The following is a 26,905-nucleotide window of genomic DNA, read 5'->3' on the forward strand; positions in this document are numbered from 1 at the left end:
AAGCCCATAACACGAAGGGTTCATAGTGTCAGAGCTGAGGGGAGGGCATGGGGTAGGGCAGGGCAGGGCAGGGCCAAGACAGGCCCCTCACTTGATGGTGTGATCCCAGATCTTCACTGTCCAGTCAGAGCTGCAGGACATGAAGACCTTGGTGTGGTATGGGTTCCATAACACAGCGTCTACTGCCATGTTGTGAGCATCATAGGTGTCCAAGAACTGGCTGGAGTAGGACTTGGAGCACTACGGTGGGGATAAAGGATGGATGGTTAAGGAAGGTTGGGGTCAACAGAGAGAAGCCATCAGCAGCCTTTCCCTAGAAGCCCTGGAGGATCAGCACCTGAGCCTCTGTCCATCTGCCCCTCAATTCCAGAAGGGAGAGGAAGCACTTTAGGACTAGGGTTCAGGCTGGGCATGGAGCCCTCTTGGGGGGTGAAGGGAAGTGACTGAGTAAGAAAGTGGCTTCTCTCTCCAAGGCAGAGTGGGTCTCAAGCACTGGGCAAACATGTAGCACAGCCTAACTGTTGTCCATGCCAAAGCCAGTGGGTAGACATTGCTATGGGTTCACTGCAGCCCGGACATCATCCATACCAGAGTAAGCGGCACCCCACCTTGTACAGGTAAGAGCAGGTGCAGAGCCAGGATCTCCAGATTTCCCATTTAGTGTCTGCCTTGGCCAGCAAGCCTCTCTCCCTCCCTTCAGGAGACAGAATGACCAGCCTTTCCTTCCCGTGCCTTTCTCCTGCTGCCACTGGGAGGGGTGGAGAGGGGGTGGGGACCTCTTTTGCATTCAGACCAACTCTGGCTGGGCCTCTGGGGCTCCCGGGAGGCTGTCTGTAATTAACATTCTGAATCTCTGAGCCTAAGAAAAGCTCACAGCAAAGCTATTTCTGGCCGATGGAGGTTCAGAGGGATGCTCACCTACTAACACTGAGACTGGCTGTGAGGGCTGTGTCCTGCCAGCAGCTATCCACTTCCTATTCAGAGATCAAGCTGCTTGATACCTGGCCTTCAAAGCCCAGCTCAAGTTCAGATCTCCTCCGGGAAGTCGGCCCAGAATGTCCTAGCTCCCCCAAGCCCCTAACCCCATGCCTGCATCTTAGGAAAGGGGAAGAGACTGGTTCAAACCACTCTCTAGATTCTCCATCACCTCTTTCTGATTGTAGGCCTCTTCCTGAAACCCAAGCAGACCAAGACATGCATTCTTGGGCTGGTGAGATAGCTCGGCTGGTAAAGGTCCCTGCCGCTAAGCCTGATGACCTGAACTTAACCCTTGGAAAAAGCCTACAAGCTCTATCTACTCACGTATATGTATGTGCTGTGGCATGTATGTGCCCCCCCACATCACCATTAAATAAATAAATAGTTAAAAATATTTGAATCAGGGAAGCCTCTCTTCTGAGCCTTCAGGATGGCCCAGTGGCTAGAAGTGCTTGCCACCGAGCCTGAAGATCTAAGTTAGAGCCCCAGCAACTCCATGAAGTTGTCCTTTGACCTCCACAGGCACAGTGTGACATAAGTGTGCCCATACACCTAACACACACACACACACACACACACACACGCACGCACGCACGCACGCACGCACGCACGCACGCACGCACGTATGCACGCCCACGCCCACACACACATACATCAATTTTTAAGACTTTTAAAAAATGCATTCTTTCCTCCCCACTGCCCACCCCACGAAAGGTGTGCAGGACCGTGAACACTAGATATCGTCAGCATAGGATTTGTTATATTTGCTATAACCTCCCAGGGTGCTTAGGTCCAAGTGGCCCCGTGAGGAGCTGATAGGGCAGGCAGTGCTGCCTCACCTTGTAGATTTTCCCCTCTTCTGTGCCCACTAGGAACATGTAGTCGATCTCTTTGTGGAAGTCAAAGGCAGTGCCACAGCCTTGGAAGAAGAGGGGACAGACTTAGGCTGGTTCTCAGAGGGAGCCTCCCACCCAGCTCAGTGTTGGACAAATAGAACTGGGCCGCTGTGAGGGCTGGGCTCAGGCCAGGAAAACAGAAACTGGACCTCGGGCTTGCTTGCCCTCGGCTGTTAGGATGCTGCAGACAGGAATGGAGGCCTGGGTAAACAAGGCAGGAATTGAGTTAAACAGGGTCGGGGTCACAGTAAACAGGGATGGGGGTCTGCAAACAGGGACATGGTCTGTGCAAACAGGGATAGAGTCTGCATAAACAGGGTAGGGACTGAGTAAACAGGGACAGGATCTGGGTAAACAGGGCTTAGAGCTGCATAAACAGGGATGGATCTGCATAGCAGCACCTGATTAGCATAAACCAGAGCAGGGTCTGCCTGAATAGGGATGTGCCGATGGTCAAGGGCTCAGCCCATAGGACTGGGCTTTCCTGTCTCCAGAATTGCCACAGTTACTGATCCTGGGGTCTTGTTAGGTTGGGGATGTGAAGAGTGGGGCTCCTACCTACAGTGTGCAACTGCAACCCCTCAGGGATTTCTGTAGTGCTGCCTTCAACCTTCAGCTTGATAACATCAATGTGAACCAGCTCGCTCTGCAGGCAGAGGGATGGAGAGATGTAGGACTGGATTAGTTCAATAGCTTTTCGCCATTTAGCTCCTCCCACTTCCCACTCACCATTCCATGACCCTTTCTGGGAAACAGGCACCTTGACAAGGGTCCATGACACAATCCTGCCATCGGATGACACAGAAAAGAAGTTAAGGTTGTGGTCCATGTCATCCTTCTGCCATTTGACCTGAAACATCCCAAGCCACAGTTTTGGAACTCTGTTAGGGTGTTTGTTGAGTTACGGCTGTAGATGGGGCTCCCCATGTACCCACCGGGGCTCAGGTGCAAGTTCTGGGAGCCCATGTCCCAGAGTTCCGTGGTGAGACCTTCCCATCTCACTTCATCCAGCTCTGTTTTCACCCTGGGGACACCGTAGCAGTCAGACAGCATTGCCCTAAGATGCGGTTTTGGCAGGAGGTACTCAATTTCTCCCTGAGTTGGGTTCTAGAGGTCTAGTTGTGGGAAGAAGTTCTTGTTCTGGGTTCAACCTCTCCACACAGCCATAGTCTGGAAAGGTCAGAGCCCCACAACTAGCCCTTTCACTTATAAAATGGAAGCCATAGGTGTATTGTGAGAAGTAAATGATATGCCATATGTAAAATCTTCAGAACACTGCACATTATGTTACAAAAAATAGTAGCTAATGGGGCCAGGTATGGTGATAAATACTTCAGGTATGGTGATGGCATCTGGGAAACTCAAAGCTTCCAGAAGACGGGGACAGGAGGATCGTGAGTTCTAGACCAGTCTGGCCTAAACAGCAAGGTCCTGTCTCAAAACAAACAAAAACTCTTGCTAGCTAGCATCCTTATTATTAACATCATCCTAGGAAGGTGGGCTGCAGGCTGCTGTGGGGCCTGTTCCCTGCTTAATGGGAGGTGTGTGAGGGAGGGGAGTCAATCCCCTCTTCTGGGCTTGGCCTTTCCCTTGAAAGTCTCCTTTGCTCCCACCTTCAAACCAGCACTAGCTCCTGCTCCCAGAATCTTGCTCCCAAATCCCAGATTTGAGCTGAGTTTCTCCATCTGCAAATCCGGGTTAATTACCCTGCCCCACCCGTCTTCTCGGGCTGGAAGCAAACATATGGGAAAGTGTTTTGGAGACAGAGCTGTTGTCTTATGAAGATGACACGCTTGAGGCTCAAGTTTCTGTTGCCAGATGTGGAGGCTTGGCCAAGCCAAGTCCCTGAGAAAGCTGGGGTGGGGCTGGGTGCCCAGAGCTTTCCATCCTCTGACTCCCTCCAGACCCCCCATGCTGGGACCCCTGTCCAGTCTCCTCCCTCTGTCACAAGCTGAGGTCCAGAGAGGGAGGCCAAGAACCTAGGCCTGTTGCCTGTAACTGCTGTTGCCTGTAACCACAGCTGTCACCATGGCTGTTGGGGAGGAGGGCGGTTGCGGGGTGGTGGGGAGAGAAGTAGTTGTCTCTCTCCATCCAGTCCCTAGGCCTGGTGAATCTGACTGGAGCTGCTGCAGGAGGCTGAGTCCTGCCAGCTTGTTTTGGTAGCGGGTTCTTTTGTGCTTTCACTGGGAGGCCAGAACTTTGCAGAGGCTGTAAGGCACAATAAGGATGGATCTGGAGACTACTTCCCCTTCTGTGCAAACATGGTCTCTTTAAAGGGGGGAGGGGACAAAGGTGTCAAAGGCCAGGCTGTAAGAGGCGCAGGGGAGCTGCAAAGGGAAGTGTTTAATGAGCAGACGCCAGCACTCATGGAAATTGTATTTCACACCCCACTTAGCAGCCTCATGCCCAGTGTGTGAGGACCCAGGGAGCAGCGGGGAACACTGCACTACTTCTTTCTCTTGGGCCTCATTTGATTAGGATAGAGCACCCAGTCTCTGCTTATACTTTCCTCTTGTCTTTCTAGAACTGTGCGGTCACAGGTCACAGACTGTTGCTGGTTAAGGCTTCACAGGAGAGCCTGATCTTAGGCACCCTTGTGGTCCACCTGGGGAAGGAGCCTGTGCTATATAGGAGGACATGAGCCATTTTAGAGCCCTGGCTCCACAGCCTTCCATGGTTTCCCAAGGCCAGCACAACAGACTCTGCCCCAGCCTGGCATCTGAAGTCCAGATGCACAGGGCACAGATCCTTTAGGAAGGACCAAGGTTCTGAGGGCTTGGACATCACATTGAACCCTCTTGTCTCGTCTTAAAGCTCCAGGCTCTCAATAGCACACTGCAGGAGCTATCCCTCTGCTTTTCCTATTAACCTCTGGCCCAACATGTTCCTCCCTGTCATTTCCCACATTTATTGATGCCCCACAGGGCACCCAAACCCAGGCAACATGGTGCTTCCCTTTCCCATGTCTATTTGATGTCTGTGTCCCTACAGTTCTCCATTCTATGTCCATCTCCACTGCCTCTGCCCTTTCTCAGCCTTCAAAACTCTCATGCTGAGGCAGAGGGTCTTTCCAAAATACTATAATGACTGTTACACCCCCACCCAAATCCTCGGATAATTAGGCTATGACTTTCAAACTGTGTTCATAGGACATAGGACGTCTTAGGAACCCTGATAAGGTACCATAGGAGACAGCAGAAGTGACAACAGGGGACCCTTAAGTAAGCAAGGCCCTAATTTTACCAGAACAGCTCTGCTCTCATGTCTTTTTGATATACTGTACTTTTGTATTAACCTCTGACCTGCAATGCCCGAGCTAAGCATTCTCCCAACTGGGTACCTGTCCTTTCCTTGGGTCTTCTCCCTTCCCCCTTTCACACTTGCTCAGAATGAGGTACAGCTCCCAGTGGGCCACTCTGCTTGAAGCCCTTTATTGTTGAACAGTGACTCCATTTGTCACAGTGACATCCTGTAAAATCCAGACCAGGAGCTGGGCAAGGCAGTGGTGGCATACACCAGCACTCAGGAAACAGAGGCAGGCAGATCTCTGAGTTCGAGGTCAGCCTGGTCTACAGAACAAGTTCCAGGACAGCCAGGGCTGTGCATAGAGTCCCTGTCTCAAAAATTAAAATAAAATAAAATCTAGGTCAGAGGTTACTTTCTCTGGAACAGTAGTTCTCAGTTTTCCTAATGTAGTGACCCTCATGTTGTAGTGACCCCCTCAACCATAAAATTAATTTTCTTGCCACTTTATAACTGTAATTTTGCTACTGTGATGAATGGTAATGCAAAAAATTTTGGAGATAAAGGTTTGTCAAAGGGATCGTGACCCACAGGTTGAGAAACACTGCTCTAGCAAGCCCTGGCCTCCTGCCTTTAGTCCCCACCCAGGATAATGCTTCCCTCTATGTACACTTGCACTTTAGCACTTAGCAGTGGGCCCTGCCCTGGTCAGCCTGTGGCTATGGTTGTCTCACACCAAGAACTCAAAAGGTGAAGCTCTTAAGCCTGAACAGCAACCAGGAGAGCAACCAGGAGCTAATGAATGGATGTGTAATGGAGGCGCTGAGGGGAAGTGAGTGGATGACGGCAGATGGGTCCTTCCTAGGTTATGTGCCATGACTGCCTGACTAGACAGAGGAGCAGGTAAATGGCAGTACTCTCCACGACTCACCCTGCAGTTTGATTTAGAGAGCAGGGCAGAGTATGAAGAGGGCACTTGCCCTGGACCTCTTCCACGATCCTGGGTTTGAGGAGGGAGATCAGGTCAACCGGGGCAGTTCACAGTTGTTGGCCTTGGGCTATCCAGGCTGGCGAAGCAGAGTCAGGCCTCTAAAGCCTTCGGTGACATCATCGTCTTAATATCTAGAGAGTTCCATGTGCCTGAAGGTAATGAGTTGGGAGGTGGACTCTCGGATAGACAGAACCTCTGGGCCCCACACTGTAGAACATGCGATAGGAGGGCATGTAACCCAGGGCTTGGCTCTCTGACACCATCTTCCCGAGGGTAAGAGCTGAAGCTGAGAGGTCACCACGCCCCTGGGCCTGGGAAGTCTACTCTCTGCTCAGGCCTGTCTGGAGCGCATATATCCAGTGCATGAGGCAAAAGACAGAAGAGCTGGGCCCAAAACTCCTGCCTGAAGATTGCCAGGGCACAAGGACAGAAGACAAGACAGCCCTAAGAACTGCCCGATGAACCCAGAGCTTTGGGGCAACTTGGGGCAGAAATCCAACTTTAGACTCTCAGACCTGCCCGTGAGAGTCATGTGTAGCTTAAAGAGGCAGGGCACCTTTGGGACACCGCGGGATGGATGACCTGAAGCCTGTCTAGAGATGGCACTACAAGAGGCTCAAGAACAGACTGTCTCCCAGACTCTTCAGCCTTATCCAGAGGTATCCAACAAGCAGTGCTATTCCTATCTGGGAACATCCCCAAATCTTTCTCAGGTGACAGAGGAGGATCCCTGTGGGGTCCAGAAACCTTATAGATAAGGAACTGAACCAGAGGTCCAGAAAGCGTCCAGCTATGGCCACTGAAGTATTGGTGGTCTTGGTACTGAAATACTGGTGAGTCTTGGCAGACAGCTAAGATCTCCCTGACAGAGCTTATGGGCAGCCGACTTCCAGCTCATGAAGAACTGTTGACTCCCAAGTCTCCCCTTTGTTCTTCTCATATCCAGCTCCTGGGCCTCATATGCAGCACTTTCCCAGCCCCTTGTTTGTCCTTTTCTCCGCCCCAAGGTCCCTCCTTCACGGCTCCTGAGCCCACATGCTCTCCCCACAGGGCCCAGGCTGACCTGCCATACAGGGTCCGTGTGCTTGCCAGACTTGGAGGTGCTGCGGAAGCAGGGCTGTGAGTGGGGCTTCTTGAGGTTGTAGATGGCCACATTGCCGTCATAATAGCCCACGACCACGAGGTAGGGGTGGTCCACGTGCATGTCCAGACACATGATGCCACTCTCACTGCTGAACATGTACTCAGGAAAGCTGGGGTTCTTCATGCTGTAGAGCAGCAGCATGCCCCGGCTCTGCTTCATGAAGTCGTCTACCCAGGGAAGACAACAGGGATGCAGCTGAGGGGCCATCTGTCCTGCCACGGGAGCCCCCTTGCCTGTGCCCCAGCAGGTGAGTAGGGTCTCCTTCTCTGTAAAGTTCCTGGACCCTACATGAACCCTCCTCTGTCACCTGGCTGGGCCTGTGAGAGAGTGTGGGATGCCTCTCGGGCACTTCATCCTCTGACTATGAAATGAAAGTGTAAATTTGACCCTGCCTTCTAATGTCCAGGTGACTGGGCCAGTCTGAGCTACATTCACTCTCTGTTCTCTCTGGGGCACAGAACAAGGGGATGCAAGCTCAGACAGTGGTTATTTTAAGAATGTGAGTGGGTTTGGGGAGGTTTGGTACCCTCTCTGCAGGGATTTAGATAGTGTAGAGGCAGGCTGCAATACAATGCATACCTAAATGCCCATGTTCTTCACAAAATCCTCAGCCAAGGACAGGAATTAAGCTTGAGTTAGTGAGCTATTGTTTAACCAAACCTGGTTAGACAATGTAGGCCTGTAATCCCAACCTCTCAGGGGCTGAGACAGGAGGATTGCAGGTTCAAGGCCAGCCTGAGAATTTAGTTTAGACCCTGTCTCAAAAATTAAAGAAGAAAAAAGAAAGGAGAAGGAAGAGTGAAGAAGGAGGAAGAGGATGGGAAGGAAGAGAGAAGGGAAGGAGGAAAAGAAGGAGGAAGAGGAGGATGAAAGGAAGGAGGGAGAGGGGATAGGAGAAAGGAAAAAAAGAAGAACAGAAGAAGGGGAGGAGGGGGAGGAAGAAGACTAGAAGGAGGGGAAAGAAGAAGGAAAGGGAAGAGAGGGAGGAGGGACAGGAAGACAAATAGGAGGGGGAAGAGAAGGGAGAAGAGGAGGAGGAGGAGAAGAGGGGGAGGAGGACACAAAGCCCAGGTTTCAGTCTCCAGCACAAAACAATGACATGCTGTTGTCTGTGGTCAGCCCATGGCAGTCATCTGGAAGCATCTCCTCATGATTTTACCCCACAGTTCCCCCAAAGCAGCTGTGCCAGGGCTCTCAGCAGACCTCCAATATCTGGAAGTCTCTAGCTAAACAGTTCCACTCAGCCCACTCAGCCCCAGTGCACATCTCGGTGATGAACCACGGAGTGCTCGGTAAAGGTCCTCTTCCCGCCCACTCCATGTCGTTCCCTCCATTCGTAGTGACTATCCTGATACACAACCATTGAGCAGCATGTAGACCTGGCCCTTATGTCCACTTCTCTTGCTGCCAGTCCAGACCTCTCAGTCTTCCCAAGCTCAAATCTTGGAGCCAGAGCTGGAACTGTAGCAGGCAGACCAACGCATCTTGTGCGTCTTATCCCAGGGCAGACTTTGGCCTTTTCACTTCCCCTGTTCTGGGTTTCCTCCTCTAGCCTCCTCTAGGCTGCAGACCCTGCCATGTCCACAAAGTAGCCCGTCCTGAGGTGTGCAGTGGTGTGGGGGAAACTGGGAAAGCAAGGCCAACCTGACTAGTGTGGGTAAGTCATTTCTCCCCGTCTTAGTTCTAACATCTCCCATGGTCCTTGGACTCACGGCATGACCTCAGCTACTACCAAGCACACTCCAGTTATTGCCACTCCAGAGATTCTGCAAAGACCAGGCCTATGGAAAAGCCCACCTTCCTTTGCGGAGACTAATCCTCACGAGTTCTGTGACTCTGCTCAGGAATGCTCTGTGGGTTCCCTGCATGCATGCAAGGAAGAGCTGCATTGATGGTGGAAATCTCTAGGATCCATCCTGAGCCATGAAGGGGGGCACTGTGGCTCGGTTGTTTTGGTTTGGTTTTGGTTTTTCAAGACAGAGTTTCTCTGTGTAGCCCTGGTTGGTCTGGAACTCACTCTGTAGACTGGGCTGGCCTCAAATTCAGAGACCCGCCTGTCTCTGTTTCCTGAGTGCTGGTATTAAAAGTGTGTACCACTACTGCCCAGTAGCACTGTGGTTTAGGAAGAAAAGTGTTTCTGTCCTAGGGAAAGTTAGCTTGGAAACCAAAAAGTCCTTCTGTAACAGGGCCCAGACCTTAGCACACCTGACTCCATGATGGAAGTACCATTCAGGTCATAAAGCACAGAGACAATTAAGTCAGCACAGAGACAGCACCACCAGCCAAAATGAAAGCAAAGGCTTAATCCATCAAAATCCACAGTCCTGGGAAAGTGTCTAATGTGGTTCTGCTTCTGGCTAACTGTTCTTGTAACTGAAGTATGTCAGCCTAGAATATAGTTTTTGTGCTTAAAAGGTCAGCCTGAGAAAGGCCACACTGGGATCCTGAACACCCAGAGTAATCACCAGCTGGCTAAGAAAGACTTTCTACTGGCTTAAACCCAAGTCCGAGCAATCTTCTCTGGTAGATATCCCACAACACCCTGAGGCCAAAGCCACAGTAAGGGTGTCTGCCTGGGGGGGGGGGGGAGCTGGCAGTACCTCCATTGTGAGCTCCTAGGTGGGCCCCACAGGTTAATTCTCCAGGGGAAGAGGCCTAGAGCTGCCCAAGGCCATTGCTACTCAGAAGGGCTGAGACTGGTCACTCCAGCTCCCTTTGTTCATCAAGCAGACCCTGAGACCCTAACTGTCTCTCCACCTCCCACCCTTTTGCTCCTAGTTCACCCTGCAAGGTCAGAGACAGCCATCGCTGGGCTGTCCAGATGGCTTGGCCAGAGGGGAGCCACTGGGGTTTCTGATTCCAATCTGTCCTCCGCAGTAGCCAAGCAAGACTGACAAAGTAAGAAATGGCCAGCAAGAGGAAGAATGAGAGACTGAAACGATGGTTGGTGACGCTCAGTGCTGCGCGCTAGGCCTGGCCCTTGATGGGCAGTGCTGATGACTGACTTTCTCTAGGCAAAGCTCTGGCTCCTGTAGACATGCACAGTGCTTATGACAAGGGAAGCCAGGGAGGGAGGGTAGGGAGCCCTAGGCTGCTTTAGTAACTCTGGTTGGAGGATAATTCTGATTTATTTGCTGAACCACTGGTACTAGAAGCCTAAATTATGGCCTCCTAACTCTATAGATGGAGAAAGTGAGTCTCAGAGAGGAGAATGAGTCCTTGCATGCATGATGCACATCACACGGTGTCCTTTCAACAGATGAAATTCTCTTTCTCTGCCAATCTGGTCTCTTAAACTATTTTCATTTGATTGTGTGTGTGTGTGTGTGTGTGTGTGTATACGCACTTACATGCACATGGTAGTCAGAGGACAATTTGTAGAAGTCATTTCTCTCCTTCTACTTTGGGCTCCAGGGATCAAGCTTAGTCTGTCAGGCTTGGCAGCAGGCATCTTTACCTGCCAAGCCATCTCTCCAGCCCTGGTCATTTGGTCTTTACATGGAAGTGCACAGAGGAAGGGACAGAGACGCCCCTTACAGTACGGTGGTTACTGGCAAAGTCAATCCAAGCTTCCAGGCTCTAGACTAGACAGTGTGGAAGGCACAGGGCAGCCAAGCACGATAAAGGGAACGGTCGTGCAGAGAGACGAAGATGTCATGAGTAAGACTCACAAAAGGCACACACTCTGATGGTCACATGTGTGCGGGGCTTCAGTCACACTTTATCCACTGGCTTTAGTGGTCTCTGTTACTTGCAAGGAAAGGCGTCCTCTGTAATATGGGGCATAGCTCCTGGTACTGGTTAGAGTACATGTTTGTGACTTTAGTTCAAGGCCCTCTTTGTCAACATAGAGCAAAGAAAAATGTCATCTGACTGGGGTTTCCTCTTGACCTTTGTGAACTCCTCATTCTTGACCTTGGGGCCCGCTGAGATCTCATGATTCGACTTAAAAGGAACTCCCAGTGTGGCATCACAGCCTCAATCCCCAGGGACACCCAGTGTGGCATCACAGCCTCAATCCCCAGCACCACATGACATCATCTTATCTTCTAGAAACCCTTAAGTGACAATATTATTAATCAAACCACCAATGGTCCTCGTGTGACATCATCTGTTAGTGTCATACTGCCTAACCATTCAAATATCCTGGCATGAGATCACCAGCCAGGACACCAGAAACCTGATGATATCACTGCTCAGCCACCCAGCATTCCCAGTACACCACTAACCAGGTCACCAGTAGTCCCAGTATGGCTTTAGGATCATAAAGTGCCTCCATCGCCAATTGGATCTTAGTCCCTGGGATACTTTGTTCTTAATGCCAAAGAATTCATAGTTCCAGTGACCCAGATGGGAGCCCCCTAGCTTCACCTTTGTCTAACAAGACTCTAGTTTGGTGTCAATGAAGAAATTCTAGAGTCCTCTGGACTCTAGGACTTCAGGGAGCACACGTAGCTGAGTACAACAGAAAGAGAAACAGGGAGGGGAAAGAAAGGCCCAGGAGTGAGAAAGTCTACTAGTCGTGATAATCTCTGGGAATCCTTCCAGACCATTCATCTACAAGTGTTTCGTCTTCTGAGGAAATGCCCCACCATCAGCATAAAGAACAGAAAGGGATTAAGGTCAAGCATGGAGCATATCTCAGCTTGTTCTTTCTAGTGACTGAGTTTGTTTCCTTCCAGTCTGCTCTGCTGCGCAGTCACTACAGCCTTCCTGACTCAGTGACCCACAAGTTGTGGGGAGGATGATCAATTCCTCTTGACAGAGCCTTAGGTGGTAGCTCTCCTAAAGCCACCCATCTCAGAGAATGGGACAGAGGCAGAGAAGAAATGGGGGAGGGAAGGAGGGAGGGAGAGAGAGAGAGAGAGAGAGAGAGAGAGAGAGAGAGAGAGAGACAGAGAGAGAGAGAGAGTTTTACTGGGAACTGAATCTAGGTAACTACTATACCATTGAGTCTAGCTTTCTGATATTTTCTTTTGAAGCAGGAATCTCACTAAATTACCCTGGCTGGCCTTGAACTTATTCTGTAGCCCAGGTAGGCCATGCGCCTGCAATCCTTCTTCAACCCCCAGAGCTGGGATTATGTGTCTAGACCACTAGGCATGGCTTCATGTACGTCTTATTTCTACCATAGACCAAAGTTCTGCCTGTCCTCAGCTTCTACTATGGGAGCCTTGGCAGTATACTATTTAACGAGCAAGACAGATCAATGTCTTCTTAACTGGAATTTATCATTGGGGGCCTCAGGCCCACAACTGCCAGCCCTGTCTGATTCAGTTCTTGGTTATGAGGGGTGGGCACTGTAGAGATTCTGGCTGCAGCGGAACTACTCAGGACTCAAGGAGAGCAAAGCAGGTGGAGGGCATGTTGGGGCACAAGGCTAAAGCTAGGTCAGCGGTCAGTAGGAGGTAGATGCCAACCGTAGAGACAGAGACACCATGCCAGGCTTGGCCGGCAGGCTTCTCTGTACTGTGGCATCCTAAACGAGGCCAGCCTAGGACTGGTTCCAAGGCAGCAGCTGTCTGATGACTCCCTTATTAAGTCATGCAAGAGGCACTTGGAGGGGGCGTGGAGTAGGCAGAATAATGCCCCCCCACAAATGTCCACATCCTAATCCCTGGAGCCTATAAATATGTCACTTTGTATGGCAAAAGGGACTTTGCAGATGTGATTAAGTTAAAGACCTTGAGATGGGGAGATTATGTTGGATTACCCGGGTGGATTTGATGTAATCGTAAGAGTTCTTATAAGGGAAAGAAGGAGGCAAGCGAGTCAGAGACTCAGATGTGACGGCAAAAGCCGATGTCAGGATGATGCGGTTGCTGGCTGGAAGATGGCCACAAGCCATGGAATGCAGGCAGCCACTAGGAGCTGGAAACAGAAAAAGAAACAGGTGCTCCCTGGGGGGCCTCCAGAGGGAACATAGCCCTGCTGACACCTGATTTTAACTCCGTGTAATCCATCTTGAGATTCTGGCCTCCAGAACTTAGGAGAAATGTGTTACTTAAGCCATTGTGTTTGTGGTCGCTTGCTGCTGCAGCAACAGGAGGCAAACGCCAGAGACGGTCAGGGATGGGAGGCCCAAACTCTAATTTTAGGACTCAGAACGATGAAGCTTTTTCTCCTGGGGTGATACAGATGCCGCTCTGGAGTCAAGGGAATGGCCACAGTGACACAACAGAGAAGCTCGCTCTCCCTTTCCTACCCCTGGCTTTGGACTCCAGGAACAGAAATGCCCCCTTGTGTTGGGATCTCTACAATTTCCATAGGCAGGGGACCAGCCCAAGGCTGGCTTGGAAAAGGGTCTTGATCCCAGAGGTTCCAAACCTCAGGCATGGCCAGAGACATCAGAGCTAGGCTGGCCTGGGCTCTCAGCATAGTTTTCCAAGCACCCTTGTCCGGATGGGAGCTGTATTTAAACAGTGTGGGAAATGAGAGCAGGGCCTTGGAGACAGAATACATCAAGTGGGACATTTAATTTGATTTAGGGAAAATGAGGCAAACATTTGAGAACCTAAATAACTAACCAGTAATTAAACTAACAACGGAATGCCCTTGCATGCCACCCGGCAAGCAGAGTGGCCTTTATGGACTGTATTTACAAAGAGACTTGACAACATAATTAGTCCTGTAAATTTTACGCAGCCTGCAGCTAAGGAGTGATGGATTTTGTGTGTGGAGGATGAACAGGGAGAAATGAGGTGGATGAATTTCCATTTTCAGTAAATGAAATTAACACTGCTTAATTAGTGACGCCAACAAGTAAATGGTCGGGAAAGATTTAAACTCCTATGAGTGCATCTCTGGCCTGGGCAAGTTCAAGGGCCAGAGCAGGAATGGGTTTAGTGCTCAGAATTAGGGCTGCTGTTGGCCTCATTTGAGGTCCTGCCCTGGAGAAAAGCTGGGCTGAAGGACAGCAGGCTCCTCTGCCCTTCCAATATGGGGCCTGTTAGGAAGCTTCCTGCCCCATCTCCTATGGGATAGCCTTGGAAGCACATGGAGTTTCTAAAACCTGCTCTGCCTTCCCTGACTGACAGACCGTGAGAAGTCTCCATTTCCCTGCTCTGCGCTGGCTAGTGAGCTGGAACGGACCCCTTTGGTATCACAGGCTGCCATGGTCACATCCCAGCTATTCCAAGACCATCTCTTCCTGATCTGAATCCTTTTGTCTCCCAATATCCCTCCACCTTCGTTCACCTGCCCAGCCCTTTCTGTTCATGTGCTGGGAATATGGAGCCTGACCTCGGGCACCCATGCCTCTGTGCTTTAGGCAGCTGGTACCAGAAGCTGCACTGGGAAGGCAAGTGTAGATCTGTTGGTTCTCCTTCCCTTTTTCTTCTTTTTTTGGGGGAGGGGAGGGAAGAGTTGAGACAGGGTTTCTATGTGTAGCCCTGGCTGTCCTGAAACTCTCTCTCTCTCTCTCTGTAGACCAGGCTGGCCTTAAACTCACAGAAATCTGTCTGCTTCTGGCTCCCAAGTTCTGGTGTTAAAGGTATGCACCACCACACCTGGCTTCCTTTTCTCTTCTTGCTCTGTATCTAAAGCCAGGACACTGTGTCCAAAGGATGTGACATGTCCCAAATATATCTCCATTTCCTGCCTGTGCTGGATACTTTTATATCAACAAGATATAAGCTAAAGTCATCTGGGAGGAGAGAACCTCAACTAAGAAAATGTCTCCATAAGAAAGGGCTGTGGGCCAGCCTGTAGCATTTCTTTAATTAGTGATTGATAGGGAGGGCCCTGCCCATTGTAAGTCGTGCCATCCCTGGTCTGGTGGTCCTGGATTCTATAAGAAAGCAGGCTGAGCAAGCCATGATGAGAAAGCCAATAAGCAGCACCCCTCCACGGCGTCTGCATCAGCTCCTGTCTCCAGGTTCCTGCCCCGTGTGAGTTCCTGTCCTGACTTCCTTTGATGATGAACAGTGCTGTGGGAACATCAGCCAAATGAACCTTTTCCTCCCTAAGTTGCTTTGGTTCTGGTTCTGACAGCAATAGTAACCCTAACTAAGACACTATCTGATTTTTCTGTGGCTGAGTTCCAGAATAAAAATCTAGGAATTTTAGGGAAAAGAAAGCTTAAGAGGCCTGGACTGTGCCTACCAGGATCAAACTCAGCAGTAAAGCTGAATTCTCATTCAGCGTTTCTCTTCAGGCATTGTTTTTTTCTCCCTGTGGGTTTGGTTTGGGAACTTCCAAAGACTGTGATGGAAGCTGGTGAGACCAACTGTTCCTTCCAATGACCCTGTCCAAAACCAGGGTGCTGCCTCAGCCTGCACTTCTTCCATGCAGCATGTGTCTAAGAACATGCCCCAGGTGACCACAGAAGCCAATGCCTCTGCTGGCCCTGCTCAGGCCTGAAGCTGGTACTGCAATAGATGGTCATCTGAAAGCTGGCCAGTAACTCCTGTGCAGTTCAGAACCCTGCCCCAGCCACTGGCTTCTATTGAGATTTCCCATCCTCCCTGCTGTCCTCAGGCCCCCTGAGGGGTCTGCAGGGAAGTCAGGAGACAGAACAAGAAGGCAGCAATGATTGGCTTGAGTGTGTAAATGCCCCTGCAGCACACAGGGCTCCTCTCTCATGCAGGCCTCCTGACGGCTCTGAGATGGAGGAGACAGGGCACTGAGCAGTGAGTGATCCTCCAGAGGGAGGTCTGTAGCTGCCTGTGGGTACCACCGGGGCTGTGCCTCCAAAGACCAAGGAAAGACAAAGAAATATTTCCTGGGTGAGTGCTTGCCCAGAGGAGGCTAGTGAGCCAGCCAACTTGAAGCCATTCCTTCATGGAAGGTATCACCTTTTTCTGACTAAGGATACCTCGCATGAATGGCCTCCATATGACCTTGCTTCTAACCCTGCCTAGAAGATAGACTACACTGGATGGAGTTTCTCCTCTCACCTTCTGCAGAGGCTTCCACACTCTCACCTCAGTCTCAAGCAGAGAGCCTGGGCCTCACATGAGGGCCCACACCCACTCCTGGGAGGGCCTACCCAACCCTCAGGCTCTGTTCCAGGCCCAGTAGCTGCAGCGGGGGGGTGGGGGGGGAATGTTCTAATTCCTTGCCAGAGGGGGAGGGTGCTTCCCATTTGGCAGCAGCCCACCTTCAGGAGTAGGGACACAAAGCAGGCATTTAGGGCATCCTCAAAGGCAGCTCAGACCACAGAACTGGGAGCAGCTCCAAGGTTTCCTCCCTGAGAGGAATGACAAACACCAACTCCTCCAGACCCACTCCCCCCTGGATCCCTACCCTGGTCAAAGAACTGATGGGCCATCTAAGAGGCAGTGACCAGGAGCTTGTGTGCCTGCCAGCCAGCAGCAGCTTGAAGAACGGAAGAACTTTTCTGTTCAGAGAAGTGAATCCTCCCAGTCAGAGAACAAGCTGTTAACATTAGGGAGCTGTGCCTGGCTCACTGTGTAGCGCCCTTCCCATTAGGAACAGGGACTATCCAGTGCAGTGGTGGGTGCTTCTGCTTGGCCCAAATAACAGGAAGGAACAACAAATTGTATGGACAGTTATCAGCATGTGCTGCCTCCCACCTGGAGCATGCCTCAGCCGGGCCAGGAACACAGGTAACTGTGGTCTCCGGTGGCTCAGGAATAGGAGAATAAACTTCAAACACTCGCCTTTCCTCACCCTACGCTGCCTCAGGCCTGGTCAGGAAGGCCAGGTGAGGAAGCAGGGAGAGGGCCCTCATCCCACTCTCCAGAGTGGCTAAGGTCTTTCCATCTCTCCTTAGCACCAGGTCTCCCAGCTCCCAGCCTCAGGCCTGTAATCCCTTCCTGTACAGGACATGTCCCTGCTCTTCCAGAGTTCCTTCAGTTGTTTCCTTCTTGAAATGGCTTACCACGTCGTTCCTGCCTGCAGACTTGGCCTTTGATGGCCCCTCTGCTGCAAAGCTTTCCCCTTCATCCTTTGAGGTTCAGTTAGCATATTCAGTTGTATTCTTTTAACCAGCATTAATTCCCCATATGAAAGTGGGGCTTCCCATTAGACCAGTGGTTCTCAACCTGTGGGTCATGACCCCCTTGAGTGTCCAATGACCCTTTTATAGGGGTCACCTAAGACCATTGGTAAATACAACATTTATATTACAATTTATAACAGTAGCAAAATTACAGTTATAAATTAGCAACAGAAACAATTTTATGGTTGGGGGTTACCACACATGAGGACCCGTAATAAGGGATGGTAGCATTAGGAAGGTTGAGAACCACAGCATTAGACTGTGAGCTCTCTCAGAGGGCCAGTGACTACATCCTGCTCATCTTTGGATTTCTCACATCTGGAAAAAGCTCAGAACAGACTAGGAACCTAGTGTCTGATATTTGCAACAAACAAACAAATGAATAGGTAGATCACTTACAGGAGCCATGTCCCACTGCAAAAAGATCCTTGTACTTTGGATTCCTGCAAAAGAAATATGAACTCAATGACACTGGAAATGGACATGGCCTCCCCATGGTCATGAGCTTTCCTACGGGCACTGGTGACTGACTACTCTGCAGACATCCACTGTCTAGCTTAGACTCCTACCATGGTAGACATTAGATGATCCTGCAACCAAATAATGATTCAGGTTCTATTTTTCCCCTACTATATCCCACGTCACACTCAAGATATAAAGTGGACTAGAAGAGTCTTATGGCTCAAAATTTGGCATGAAGTGGGAGCTCTGGGGCACTAGTTTTGCTGCAATTTCTGAACTCACCAGCAGAGGGCGGTGACGGCCAGGCGCTTGGCTTTGTCATTTTGAAACTTCCAGAGAGGCAGCAGCGTACCCTCCTGGTCCCTGTATTCATCAGCAGCATCCTCATAGTACTTAAAATCTTAAGCGCAAATAGACACAGTCAGCCAGGGTCTGCCACTTTGTAGCATATCGATACCTCTTTGGGAAATACAATGATCCTCTTTGTGCTTGGGGCTGTAAAGAATAGTAGTACCTATCTCAAAGGACTATTGTAAGAATTCAGGTTGAGTTTAATATATGCAAAGTGTCTAGAAAAATGCCAGACACATACATTCTCTCTGTATATTAGCTGTTGGCGCAGAGACTACAGTAAAGCATCCATATGTGTGTGCACAAAATCCCAGGCTGCATCCCTCATCCTTGTGAGCTTTCTCGGTGCTTCAGAAGCTTGGATCAGAGCAACCAGATTTCAAGGGTTCAGCTGCCAGAGGCTGATTAATAGTTCTATTCATTCTGCATCCAAGATCCCTAAAATACAGCCCAACTTTATACTCACTGTCAAGCTTCACTGTACTGGAGCTGCCTGGACACTCCTCCATGGGTTCCCAACACTCAGCTTCATCAGTAAGCTGTCTCTGCCTTCCATTTCTGCTAAGTCAGCCAGAAGCATTGCCTTTCCATTTACCTAAACTAGGAAGCTGGGGAATCCTTGGCTGATCTCTTTCTACCTTGTCTTATATTTTTCTCCTGTCTTTTTAAATCCTTTTTGAAACCCATAGCTACTATGTACCTAAGTTAAGATTCCCCACATCCATCACCTGGCTATCATATTCTTCAGCTGGTCTCCCTGACTCCTCCCATAACTCTCTGTCAGTCTACACTCTTCAGGGCTAGCAGTGCAAGAGTAAACTATCCCTTCACACATCTTCCCTGTACACACTTCTCAATGGCTCTCCTTAAACAAGGTTATCTGGTCAGATCAAGGCTCCTGGCCATCACCTCACCCCCACCCCATCTTTCCTGACCAGCTATCGATGTGTTTTCATGCTAGTATCCTTGTGCTTTTCCATGTCTAGAATGCCTTGCCCTGCTTGGCTGTTTCCCACTTGTTCTTTATCTGCGTCAACGTCTGCCCTTCCATAGGGTCTTCCTTTTCATTTCTTTTCTTTGAGAATGAAGGCTCATTAGCAAGCACTGCTTATCAGCTCTGTCAAGAGAGAGTTGCTGGGGAGTATAACCTAATTTGAGGTGCATGAGGAGAGGGAGAGAAGGAGAGAGGGAAGGGGAGGAGAAGGAGAAGGGAAGGGAGAGGGAGAAGAAGGAAAGAGGGAGTGGGAGAGGAGGGGGAGAAGGAGAGAGAGATAGAGAGAGTGTGTGGATTTGTGCATGGTGGCTGCATGGTGGCTAGAAGGCCTGTAACCTACTGTCACTATATTACAGAAACTGACCTGGGACATCTGGGCTCAAGTGATCCTCCAACCTCAGCCTTCTAAGTACCTAGTACTACAGGTATGTTCTAGTACATATTTTTTTCACTACATAGCTCAGGCTGGCCTAGAGCTCATGGCAATCCTCCTGTCTCAGCCACCCGAATATGGCTTTTTTTGAGTAGACTTAATTTCTTGGTTCTTCCAGTCTTCCCTCTCCTCTATTGAGACAAGTCATGTCAGTCTTTTTGCCTGACTTCCATGCCACACAGGTCCCAGAGAGCAGGACACACGTTATATCCATCCCTCTGTCTCCAGTGCATGGGACAGAAACAGCCACAGAGCAGAGACCCCAAAGTCCTTTCGAAGAATTCAAAGAAATAAAGCAACATTCAGGAAATAGTTCTGTCTTCCTTCAGCCAGGATGACCAATTAGAAGGGACTCTAATTCTACACAGTCTGGGACACACCCAGTCATTGCCTGGTCCCTCCCACAGTGCCGCATACCTTGAGGTACAATCAAACCTCCAAACTGTCTTGGAACAAAAAAAAAAAAAAAAAAAAAAAAAAAAAAAAAAAAGGAGTGGTCAGAAAGGTGTGAGCCTTAATCTCATCAAGATTCCTAAGCTTGAGGGAACTTTGAAATCCCTCATTTTAGTGTGGGGATTAATTGGTAACACTTCTTTATTTTTATTTCTTTTTTCATGATTACACTTTCCCAAAGGGAAAACACGGTGCAATTAAAAGAATCAAAGTTCAATGCATTTTTATGTGACTGTGTTCTTATAAATGAAAGCGGTTCACAAGGCCAATTTCTCCATGGATATTAATCAGGTTTGCAGCCCTGTGGTGGGCCACTTGCAGAGGCTGGGTCTCAGGGAGGGGAGCCGTGTGACTGACAGATCCTTCCACAGCTGCTGTGCACTTTGACAGCTTTGAAAAGCATTCAAGGTCGTTTTCCAGCCTGAATGATAACGAGGGGGCTTGTTTAGGCTGCTGGTCTTGGCAGCCTTAGTTTTTGTGTCCCATGAGTGAGCATTGAGCGTCAAGTCACCGAGAAGGGCCCGAGGCTGTCAGCAAAGGAGCCCAGCCAGCAACATGGCATTGCCAACTCCAGAGAGGCAGCTGCTCCACATAAATGCACAACCTCTTAGGGAAACACCAGCCACTCTGGAATAGGCTGCTCACACCACAGGAAGGGCTCTTTGTCCTTGGCACTGCCGGAGACACCAGAATTCCCAGGCCCCCAGCATTGCCAAGGACAAAGAGCTTCGCCTCCTTGCTAACTAGTCGCTAGGGTAGATCTGCTGAGTGTGCTCCTTTGAGCTGCCTCCTCCAGCTCAGCGGCTCTGTAGGCTAGTGCTCAAGTGCTCATCAACAGATCTACCAAGGAGCCTGAGCTCTAGTTCTGGCTCTACCCCACTGGCTGTGATTTTGTTCAAGTAGCAACATATTAGGTTGGGTTTCTCATCTGTAAAATGGGGATAATAATGTTATTCATGTCACAGTAGAGCTGCTTGGAAAACAGAATGCTGTGACCAAATGTACAGCACAGAGCCTGGCACACAGGCCTTTCCCCCAGTGAGCTCTGGTGTCTGGTTTTCTGCTATTACAACTCTCCCTTTGTTTCATCCCTGGTGCTACAGTCTGACCAGGCACAGAGAAGCCTGTTTCACCCTATACCTTTACTTCTGTTCCTCAACTCTGCCGGGTCACATCCTCGCCCGGCTCTACTCTCACTGGGTGTTGCTCTGCCTAGGTCATGTGGGGTCCTCTCAACTGCCTATGGAGAAGGCCCCAGCTGCCTCTTCAGCCTGAATCCCCACTGTTTCCCAACAGCTTCTGTTCGCATCCTCTGCTGCTTTCTCTGAAGAGCCAATGCTTACTCATTCTTGCCACCAAGTGACTGCTCATGCCACCATCTGCTGAGAAACCCTCCCCTGTACCTTCCACAGACCCCACTTGTCCCCTGCCACCTAGTCCAGTGCTCCCCAAGCCCTCCAAGACCTTTCCTATGCATCCTGTATTCTTCTTCTCCTTTTCCTTCTCCTTCTCCTTTCTTCTTCTTCCTCCTCTTCCTCCTCTTCCTCTTCCCTCCTCCTCTTCCTCCTCTTCCTCCTCTTCCTCTTCCTCCTCCTCCTCCTCCTCCTCCTCCTCCTCTTTTTTTTTTTTTTTTTTTTTTTTTTTTTTGAGACAGGTTTCTTTGTGTCACCCTGACTGTCCTGGAACTAGCATTGTAAATCAGGCTAGCCTCAGACTCACAGAGATTGGTCTGCCTCTGCCTCTGCCTCCTGAGTGCTGGGACTGAAGGCATGCGCTACCACCGCCTTGCTATTTTTCTCTCCTTCTGGGGCCCCAGAGCAGTTCTTCTCCCGTGAAGTCTAGTGTCAGCATCTCCAAGACAACTGGGTAGAGACAAGGGCACCAGCTCAAGACCTAGATCTGGCTTCTCTTTGCTACTCACTGGCCAGGCAGCTTTTGTCTCTGTTGCTCACATGTGAAGTCAGAGGGACCGTTTCTGCTCTGCTGCTCCCCAGGACTGCTGGCAAGGTGGCACTAGGTTACTATTCTGTAGCCCGTTCTGGCCACCTGTCAGCCTGGTCACTGTGCCACTGTTTACACACCACCATTCATGGTGGGCTTGCACAGGTCTTCAGTGACATTCACAGGAGGAAGGAAGGTGGTTGCTTTTGTTTTGTAGTTTTGTCTTTATTACCCCCTTTACTATAGGACTTACTATAGTGGAACACTCAAGCACTAGTCTTTGGTGAAGAATTTTAACTACTAGTTCCTGGACTGGCAAGTTGGCTGAGCAGTTAAGAGCTCACAGGTGCCTGCAACACCAGCTCTAGGAGTTCTGCACCGTCTTCTGGCCTGAGTGGGCATGGCACATACTCACAGAAGATTCAGAGCACATCGAAAAATAACAAAAACTATCCCCTTAAGTCTTACCTTGAGCGACATCATCATATGTATTTTGGTTGACCATTCGCTCCACAATTTTAGCAGCTTGGGTCACTTTGGTGATGTCATCACTCTATGGAATACAGAAGCCCTCCTTAGTGCCCAGCAAGGTCTAGCCCTGAGCCAAAACCCAGATTTGCAAATGGTTCAGCAATGTAACCCTGTGGTTATCCCAGATGACTCAGAAATGGCTCACAGTCAAATTTACCCGGCACCAAACACACCACATAGTAGGAGCCCTTTCCTTGAAGGTGCACAAGGATCAAAGCAAACATATCTGGTCCCTGGATAAAGTTACCTCTCACTCTCCCATCTGGAGTTTGGGAAAAAGCATCTCTCTGAGCTCAAGAAAAGGCATTGAACAGAGTCCAGGAATCGGGGGGCAGAACACTCATGGACCTGTTAGAGGCTTTTCAGTGGATGGGAGGGGGAACACAGTGGCTCTCTCAAATCAGGGAATGACAGATTCCCACGTAAGGCCTCAGGAATCTTCTAGCCCAAACTCCTCTAGTCTCAGGCTCAGGTGCCCACAGATGCCCAGATGGGGAGAGATGAGCTGTACATGGAACATAAGACAGAACTGAGCCTGCTAACCCCTAGGGTCCTTCTTAGACCACAGACAAAGCAGCAAGTTCTACCCTGGAAAATGACCCCTGAGTAAAGAAGCAGCCTCCATAAATACATAAAGTAAGCCACTTGACAGGTTCTCAGAGAAGCAAAAGATTTGGTGCTGGCAAGAAAGGCACAGAGAGAGGCTGGAGAGATGGTTCCGCAGTTAAGAGCACTGACTGCTTCTGCAGAGGACTGGAGTTCCCTTCCCAGCACACATTCTGGCTGGCAAACAACAGCCTGACTCCAGCTTCAGAGAAATCTGTGAACTCAGGACTCCAAGGGCACCAGACTCATGTGCACACAACCCCTCCCCACCATATACATATATACATGTAATTTAAAATAATCAACATAAACCTTTAAAAAGAAAAGTACAAAGAGTTTGGGGTAAGTGGCTGGAGAGAACACGCTAGTAGGCATCCAAAGGGTGATCAGGGGTTGGACATATGGCTCCTCAAGACTGGCAGTCCTGGGAGAGGCCATGTTCGAGGGCTGACAAGGTTGCTCAAGGGGTAAAGCCCAAAGACCTGAGTTCATCCCCTGGACTTACATGGTGGAAGGAGAGAATCGATTCCCACAGATTGTCTTCCTATTTCCACACATGCTGTGGCTCAGAGGAGACATTCCTCCCACAAAGTAAATAAATAAAATCTAATTTAAAAGCTTCAAAAGAGACTAGGTTCTGGATCACGTAGTTGTGTATGCATTTCTTTCCTAGTGTACTGAGTAGGAAGGAGTTACTTTGATTCTCTGAGCCATTGTCCTTGTGACAGAGTGGGGATGGATGGACAGCACTCCCCTGAGAGATCACTCTGGGGAGTAAGCAACAACACACATGCTGATTCAACCCTGCTCCTGGTGGCAGTGCAGTCAGAAGAAACAGGGTTGAATGGTGGAGGCTCATACACTAGCATCTGGGAACGGCTCTTTGAAGGCCCCTCAACACACTCCAGACTGACTCTATCCATCACAAAAATCTGGGCAAGGAGGGCAGACATTGGAGTTGTAATGTGGTGCTCAGACCCATCTATTCCCAGATGCTTCCCCCACTTCTTGACCCAAAGCACAATCCCCTCCTTTTATAGGTCCCGGGCAAGCCCTACATGAGGCAATGCTTACTGTAGACAGATAGCCAGTTAACTGGCTCCACTTCCCTGGCTGGTTACCTACAGTCTGAACTCTTTCCTCTGGCCACAGGGAACTACACACCTGAAGAAAACCCCTCTGACGTTTCTCCAACCTCAACATTTCCTTCTCTTCCAAGCCCCACCAGCGTTGGAGTGGCATGTTACTGACAGTAATAGTGCTGGTTCTGTGTGTACACGTTACTGTGGGTTTATTCAACAGCCTCGCAAAGTGTGATGTCATTAAGATGGCTTTACACTCGGGGCAGTGGAGGCTTCAGTTAGCTCCAGCTCCTATTATCGAAGCCAGGCGCAGTCTGACTGCAGTGTCCATCTGCACAGGACCCTGGATGTGCTCAGAGGAGAGAGTACAGTGGGTTGCTGCCTCCATTCTTCTAGAAGCTGTGCTCCTGGAGTGGCCACATCTCTTTATGGGTTCCGACTGAACTGTGGTTTCTGATCCCAATTCCTTATGCATGCCAAATCTTTAGGCTACACAAGCTTGCGTTCATTTTTGTGTATTCAGCCAAGTCAGCAATGAGCCGGAGACCTAGGTCTATTATTGGAGACCTTCTCGGAAGGTGCCATGAACTTACTTTCTTCTCTCCCTCCCCTCACCTGAGATTTTTACCAACTTAAATAGACAGGTCTTTGAGGAAACAGTGCTCCTCTGCTCAGGTTCTAGGCTTGGGCAGAGAAGGGAGCTGCCACTCTCCTATTCTACATTCTTGGGGAGAGGGTTCTTACCAGGTGCTCACTGGGAAAGAGGATCAGAACCTGCCTGTATCCCTGTTTTCCATGCAGCAAAGCTGGAAGATGCTGCGGCAGGAGATGTTGTACACCAACTTTAGGCCCAAGATCACCTTTCAGTCTCAGCCACACAGTGTTCTTCTGCTTTCTGGGTCTTAGTGATTCTAGTTGGGGTTTCTGCCATTATGGGTTCCAGTAGAGCCAAGAGCCCAAACCCTGACAGATCTTCACATTGGCCCTAACCCAGGCCAGAGCCCCCTCTGAAGTCCCTGTCATCTGAGGAATGATACAAGGGACCCAAGGATCCTCACATAGTCCTCAAGGCAGGGGCTCTATCCCACCCTGGGACTGAGCTTCTCACCATGTCCATGATCACTCAGTACTTAGCAATTCAAAACCAAACAAAACAACAAAGAAACCCTGACTATTAAGTCAAAGGAAGAAACCCCAGACCTCCCTTCAAATGTGATATTAGGATCATGGAACAGAACTAAGAGGAAGAGGGCACACCTAACATAAAGAAAATAGACATTCTTTAACCAAGCTGGATTTTGGTAAAGGTGGAGAGGAACAGAGCCACTTCCTGCAAGGCGCCCTGGGCGCTCTCCAAAGTGCTGAAACCAACCCCTAGTTTCTTGTGACACTCTTCCAAGCAGGTCACACCCACAGGTTCTCCACTCTGGGGCTCCATCTCCTGACCCAGATTTCTCTCTGCTGCTGGAACAGATGAGGTTCTCCAGCGTCTCCTGTGGTGATCTCCCCCATGTCATCATCCTGTGGTTGTATCACTCTACTCTATGCTGACCCCAAACTCCTGTTGGCTGCACTGTTCTTAGTGCCCCATCATGGTCTTTCTAAAAATCCCACTTGGCTTCTTATGATCAGTACATCTCATGGTGGCTACATCCATTAACCTGATGTTGAGTCTAGGATCCGTTTTGGACTGGCTCATAGCCCTGAAGACTCACTGACCTAGTTTCACTTCTGTTGCTATGATAAAAATACCCTGACAAAAGAACTTAAGGGAATAATGGTTTATTTTAGCTCAAAATTCCAAGTTATAGTACATCACAGCAGGCAATTCAAGGCAGCAGGAACTTAAGGCAATTTGTCACATTACACTTAGAGGGAAGAGAATGCATGCGTTCTCCACTCTTATGCAACCTAGCACTCAAGCCCAGGGAATAGTGCCACTCACAATGGGCTGGAACTTCCATCATCAACTAATGTAATCAAGACAGTCCCCCACAGACATGCCCAAAGGCCGATAAGGTCTACATAATCCCTCATTGAGACTTCTTCCTAGGTGACTCTAGATCCTGTCAAGTTGATAACTAAAACTAACCATCACACTAGCTCTAACCATCACACTAGCTCTAACAACCAGACATAGTTAAACAGAGGACTGAGGGCAGAAGAGTTTATCATCTTCACCCTAAACTCAAGGAGGAAGTGCCTTATCCTCAGATCCCACCCCTGTTGTGAGCAGACTTCTTAACTTTCCTGCAATACAGATAATACATACTTAAAAAAGAACAAGAAAATAAAAAAAGTCTGTTCTAGTGATCCTCGAACCCTTTTGACTTTCAAAATGGCAACTAGAGGGAAAATCAGTACATCTCATGGTGGCTACATCCCAGGTACAGTTCCAGCTGCCATCACATCTTCCCCCAAGGTAAGAAATCACTCACACCTCAATATCAGCCTTCTCTTTCGAGTATCTGCGAAACCCTTCTAAAATCCTACTATTTACCTACAGCCCAAGACCCCACCTAGACATTCTGTGACAGAGCTGAAGACGCCACACCAACCTGGGACTCCATAGATGTCAGTTTCCTCATGGCCATCTTCTCTGTTTTCTTAGCCACTGGAGTCTTTGTCTTCTCCTTCTCTTTGGTCTTTTCCTGTTTCTCCAGCTCGTCTACATAGGCATCATAGATTTCCCACTAGACAAGAGCAAGATGAGAGTCACCACAGGGCGCAGCTCTCACTGGCCAGTTTGTCAGCTTGCAGGAGTTGGTCGTGCTGACCTGTCAGGTGTTTCCATAGCGCTCTCTAGTCAGCTCATTATAATTACATATTAAAGTCT

At 49.6% G+C, this 26,905-nt stretch overlaps 1 protein-coding gene across 3 annotated transcripts in view; it reads right to left on the bottom strand.

The window, feature by feature from the left end:
* The window catches only part of Dnai1 (dynein axonemal intermediate chain 1), a 67,645-nt gene that overhangs the window by 5,988 nt on the left and 34,752 nt on the right, over positions 1 to 26,905 (bottom strand). For all 3 annotated transcript variants that reach the window (XM_034502484.2, XM_076935155.1, XM_076935154.1), the window contains exons 9-17: positions 26,628 to 26,762; positions 22,319 to 22,403; positions 17,961 to 18,078; positions 17,616 to 17,659; positions 7,172 to 7,419; positions 2,635 to 2,724; positions 2,433 to 2,520; positions 1,818 to 1,897; positions 92 to 240 (exon numbers count right to left, since the gene is read on the bottom strand). In XM_034502484.2, the coding sequence (XP_034358375.1) occupies positions 92 to 240; positions 1,818 to 1,897; positions 2,433 to 2,520; positions 2,635 to 2,724; positions 7,172 to 7,419; positions 17,616 to 17,659; positions 17,961 to 18,078; positions 22,319 to 22,403; positions 26,628 to 26,762 (1,037 nt within the window). The remainder of the gene's footprint in view (positions 1 to 91; positions 241 to 1,817; positions 1,898 to 2,432; positions 2,521 to 2,634; positions 2,725 to 7,171; positions 7,420 to 17,615; positions 17,660 to 17,960; positions 18,079 to 22,318; positions 22,404 to 26,627; positions 26,763 to 26,905) is intronic.

Source organism: Arvicanthis niloticus, chromosome 5 (genome assembly GCF_011762505.2).
Source record: "Arvicanthis niloticus isolate mArvNil1 chromosome 5, mArvNil1.pat.X, whole genome shotgun sequence".
Taxonomy (NCBI): domain Eukaryota; kingdom Metazoa; phylum Chordata; class Mammalia; order Rodentia; family Muridae; genus Arvicanthis; species Arvicanthis niloticus.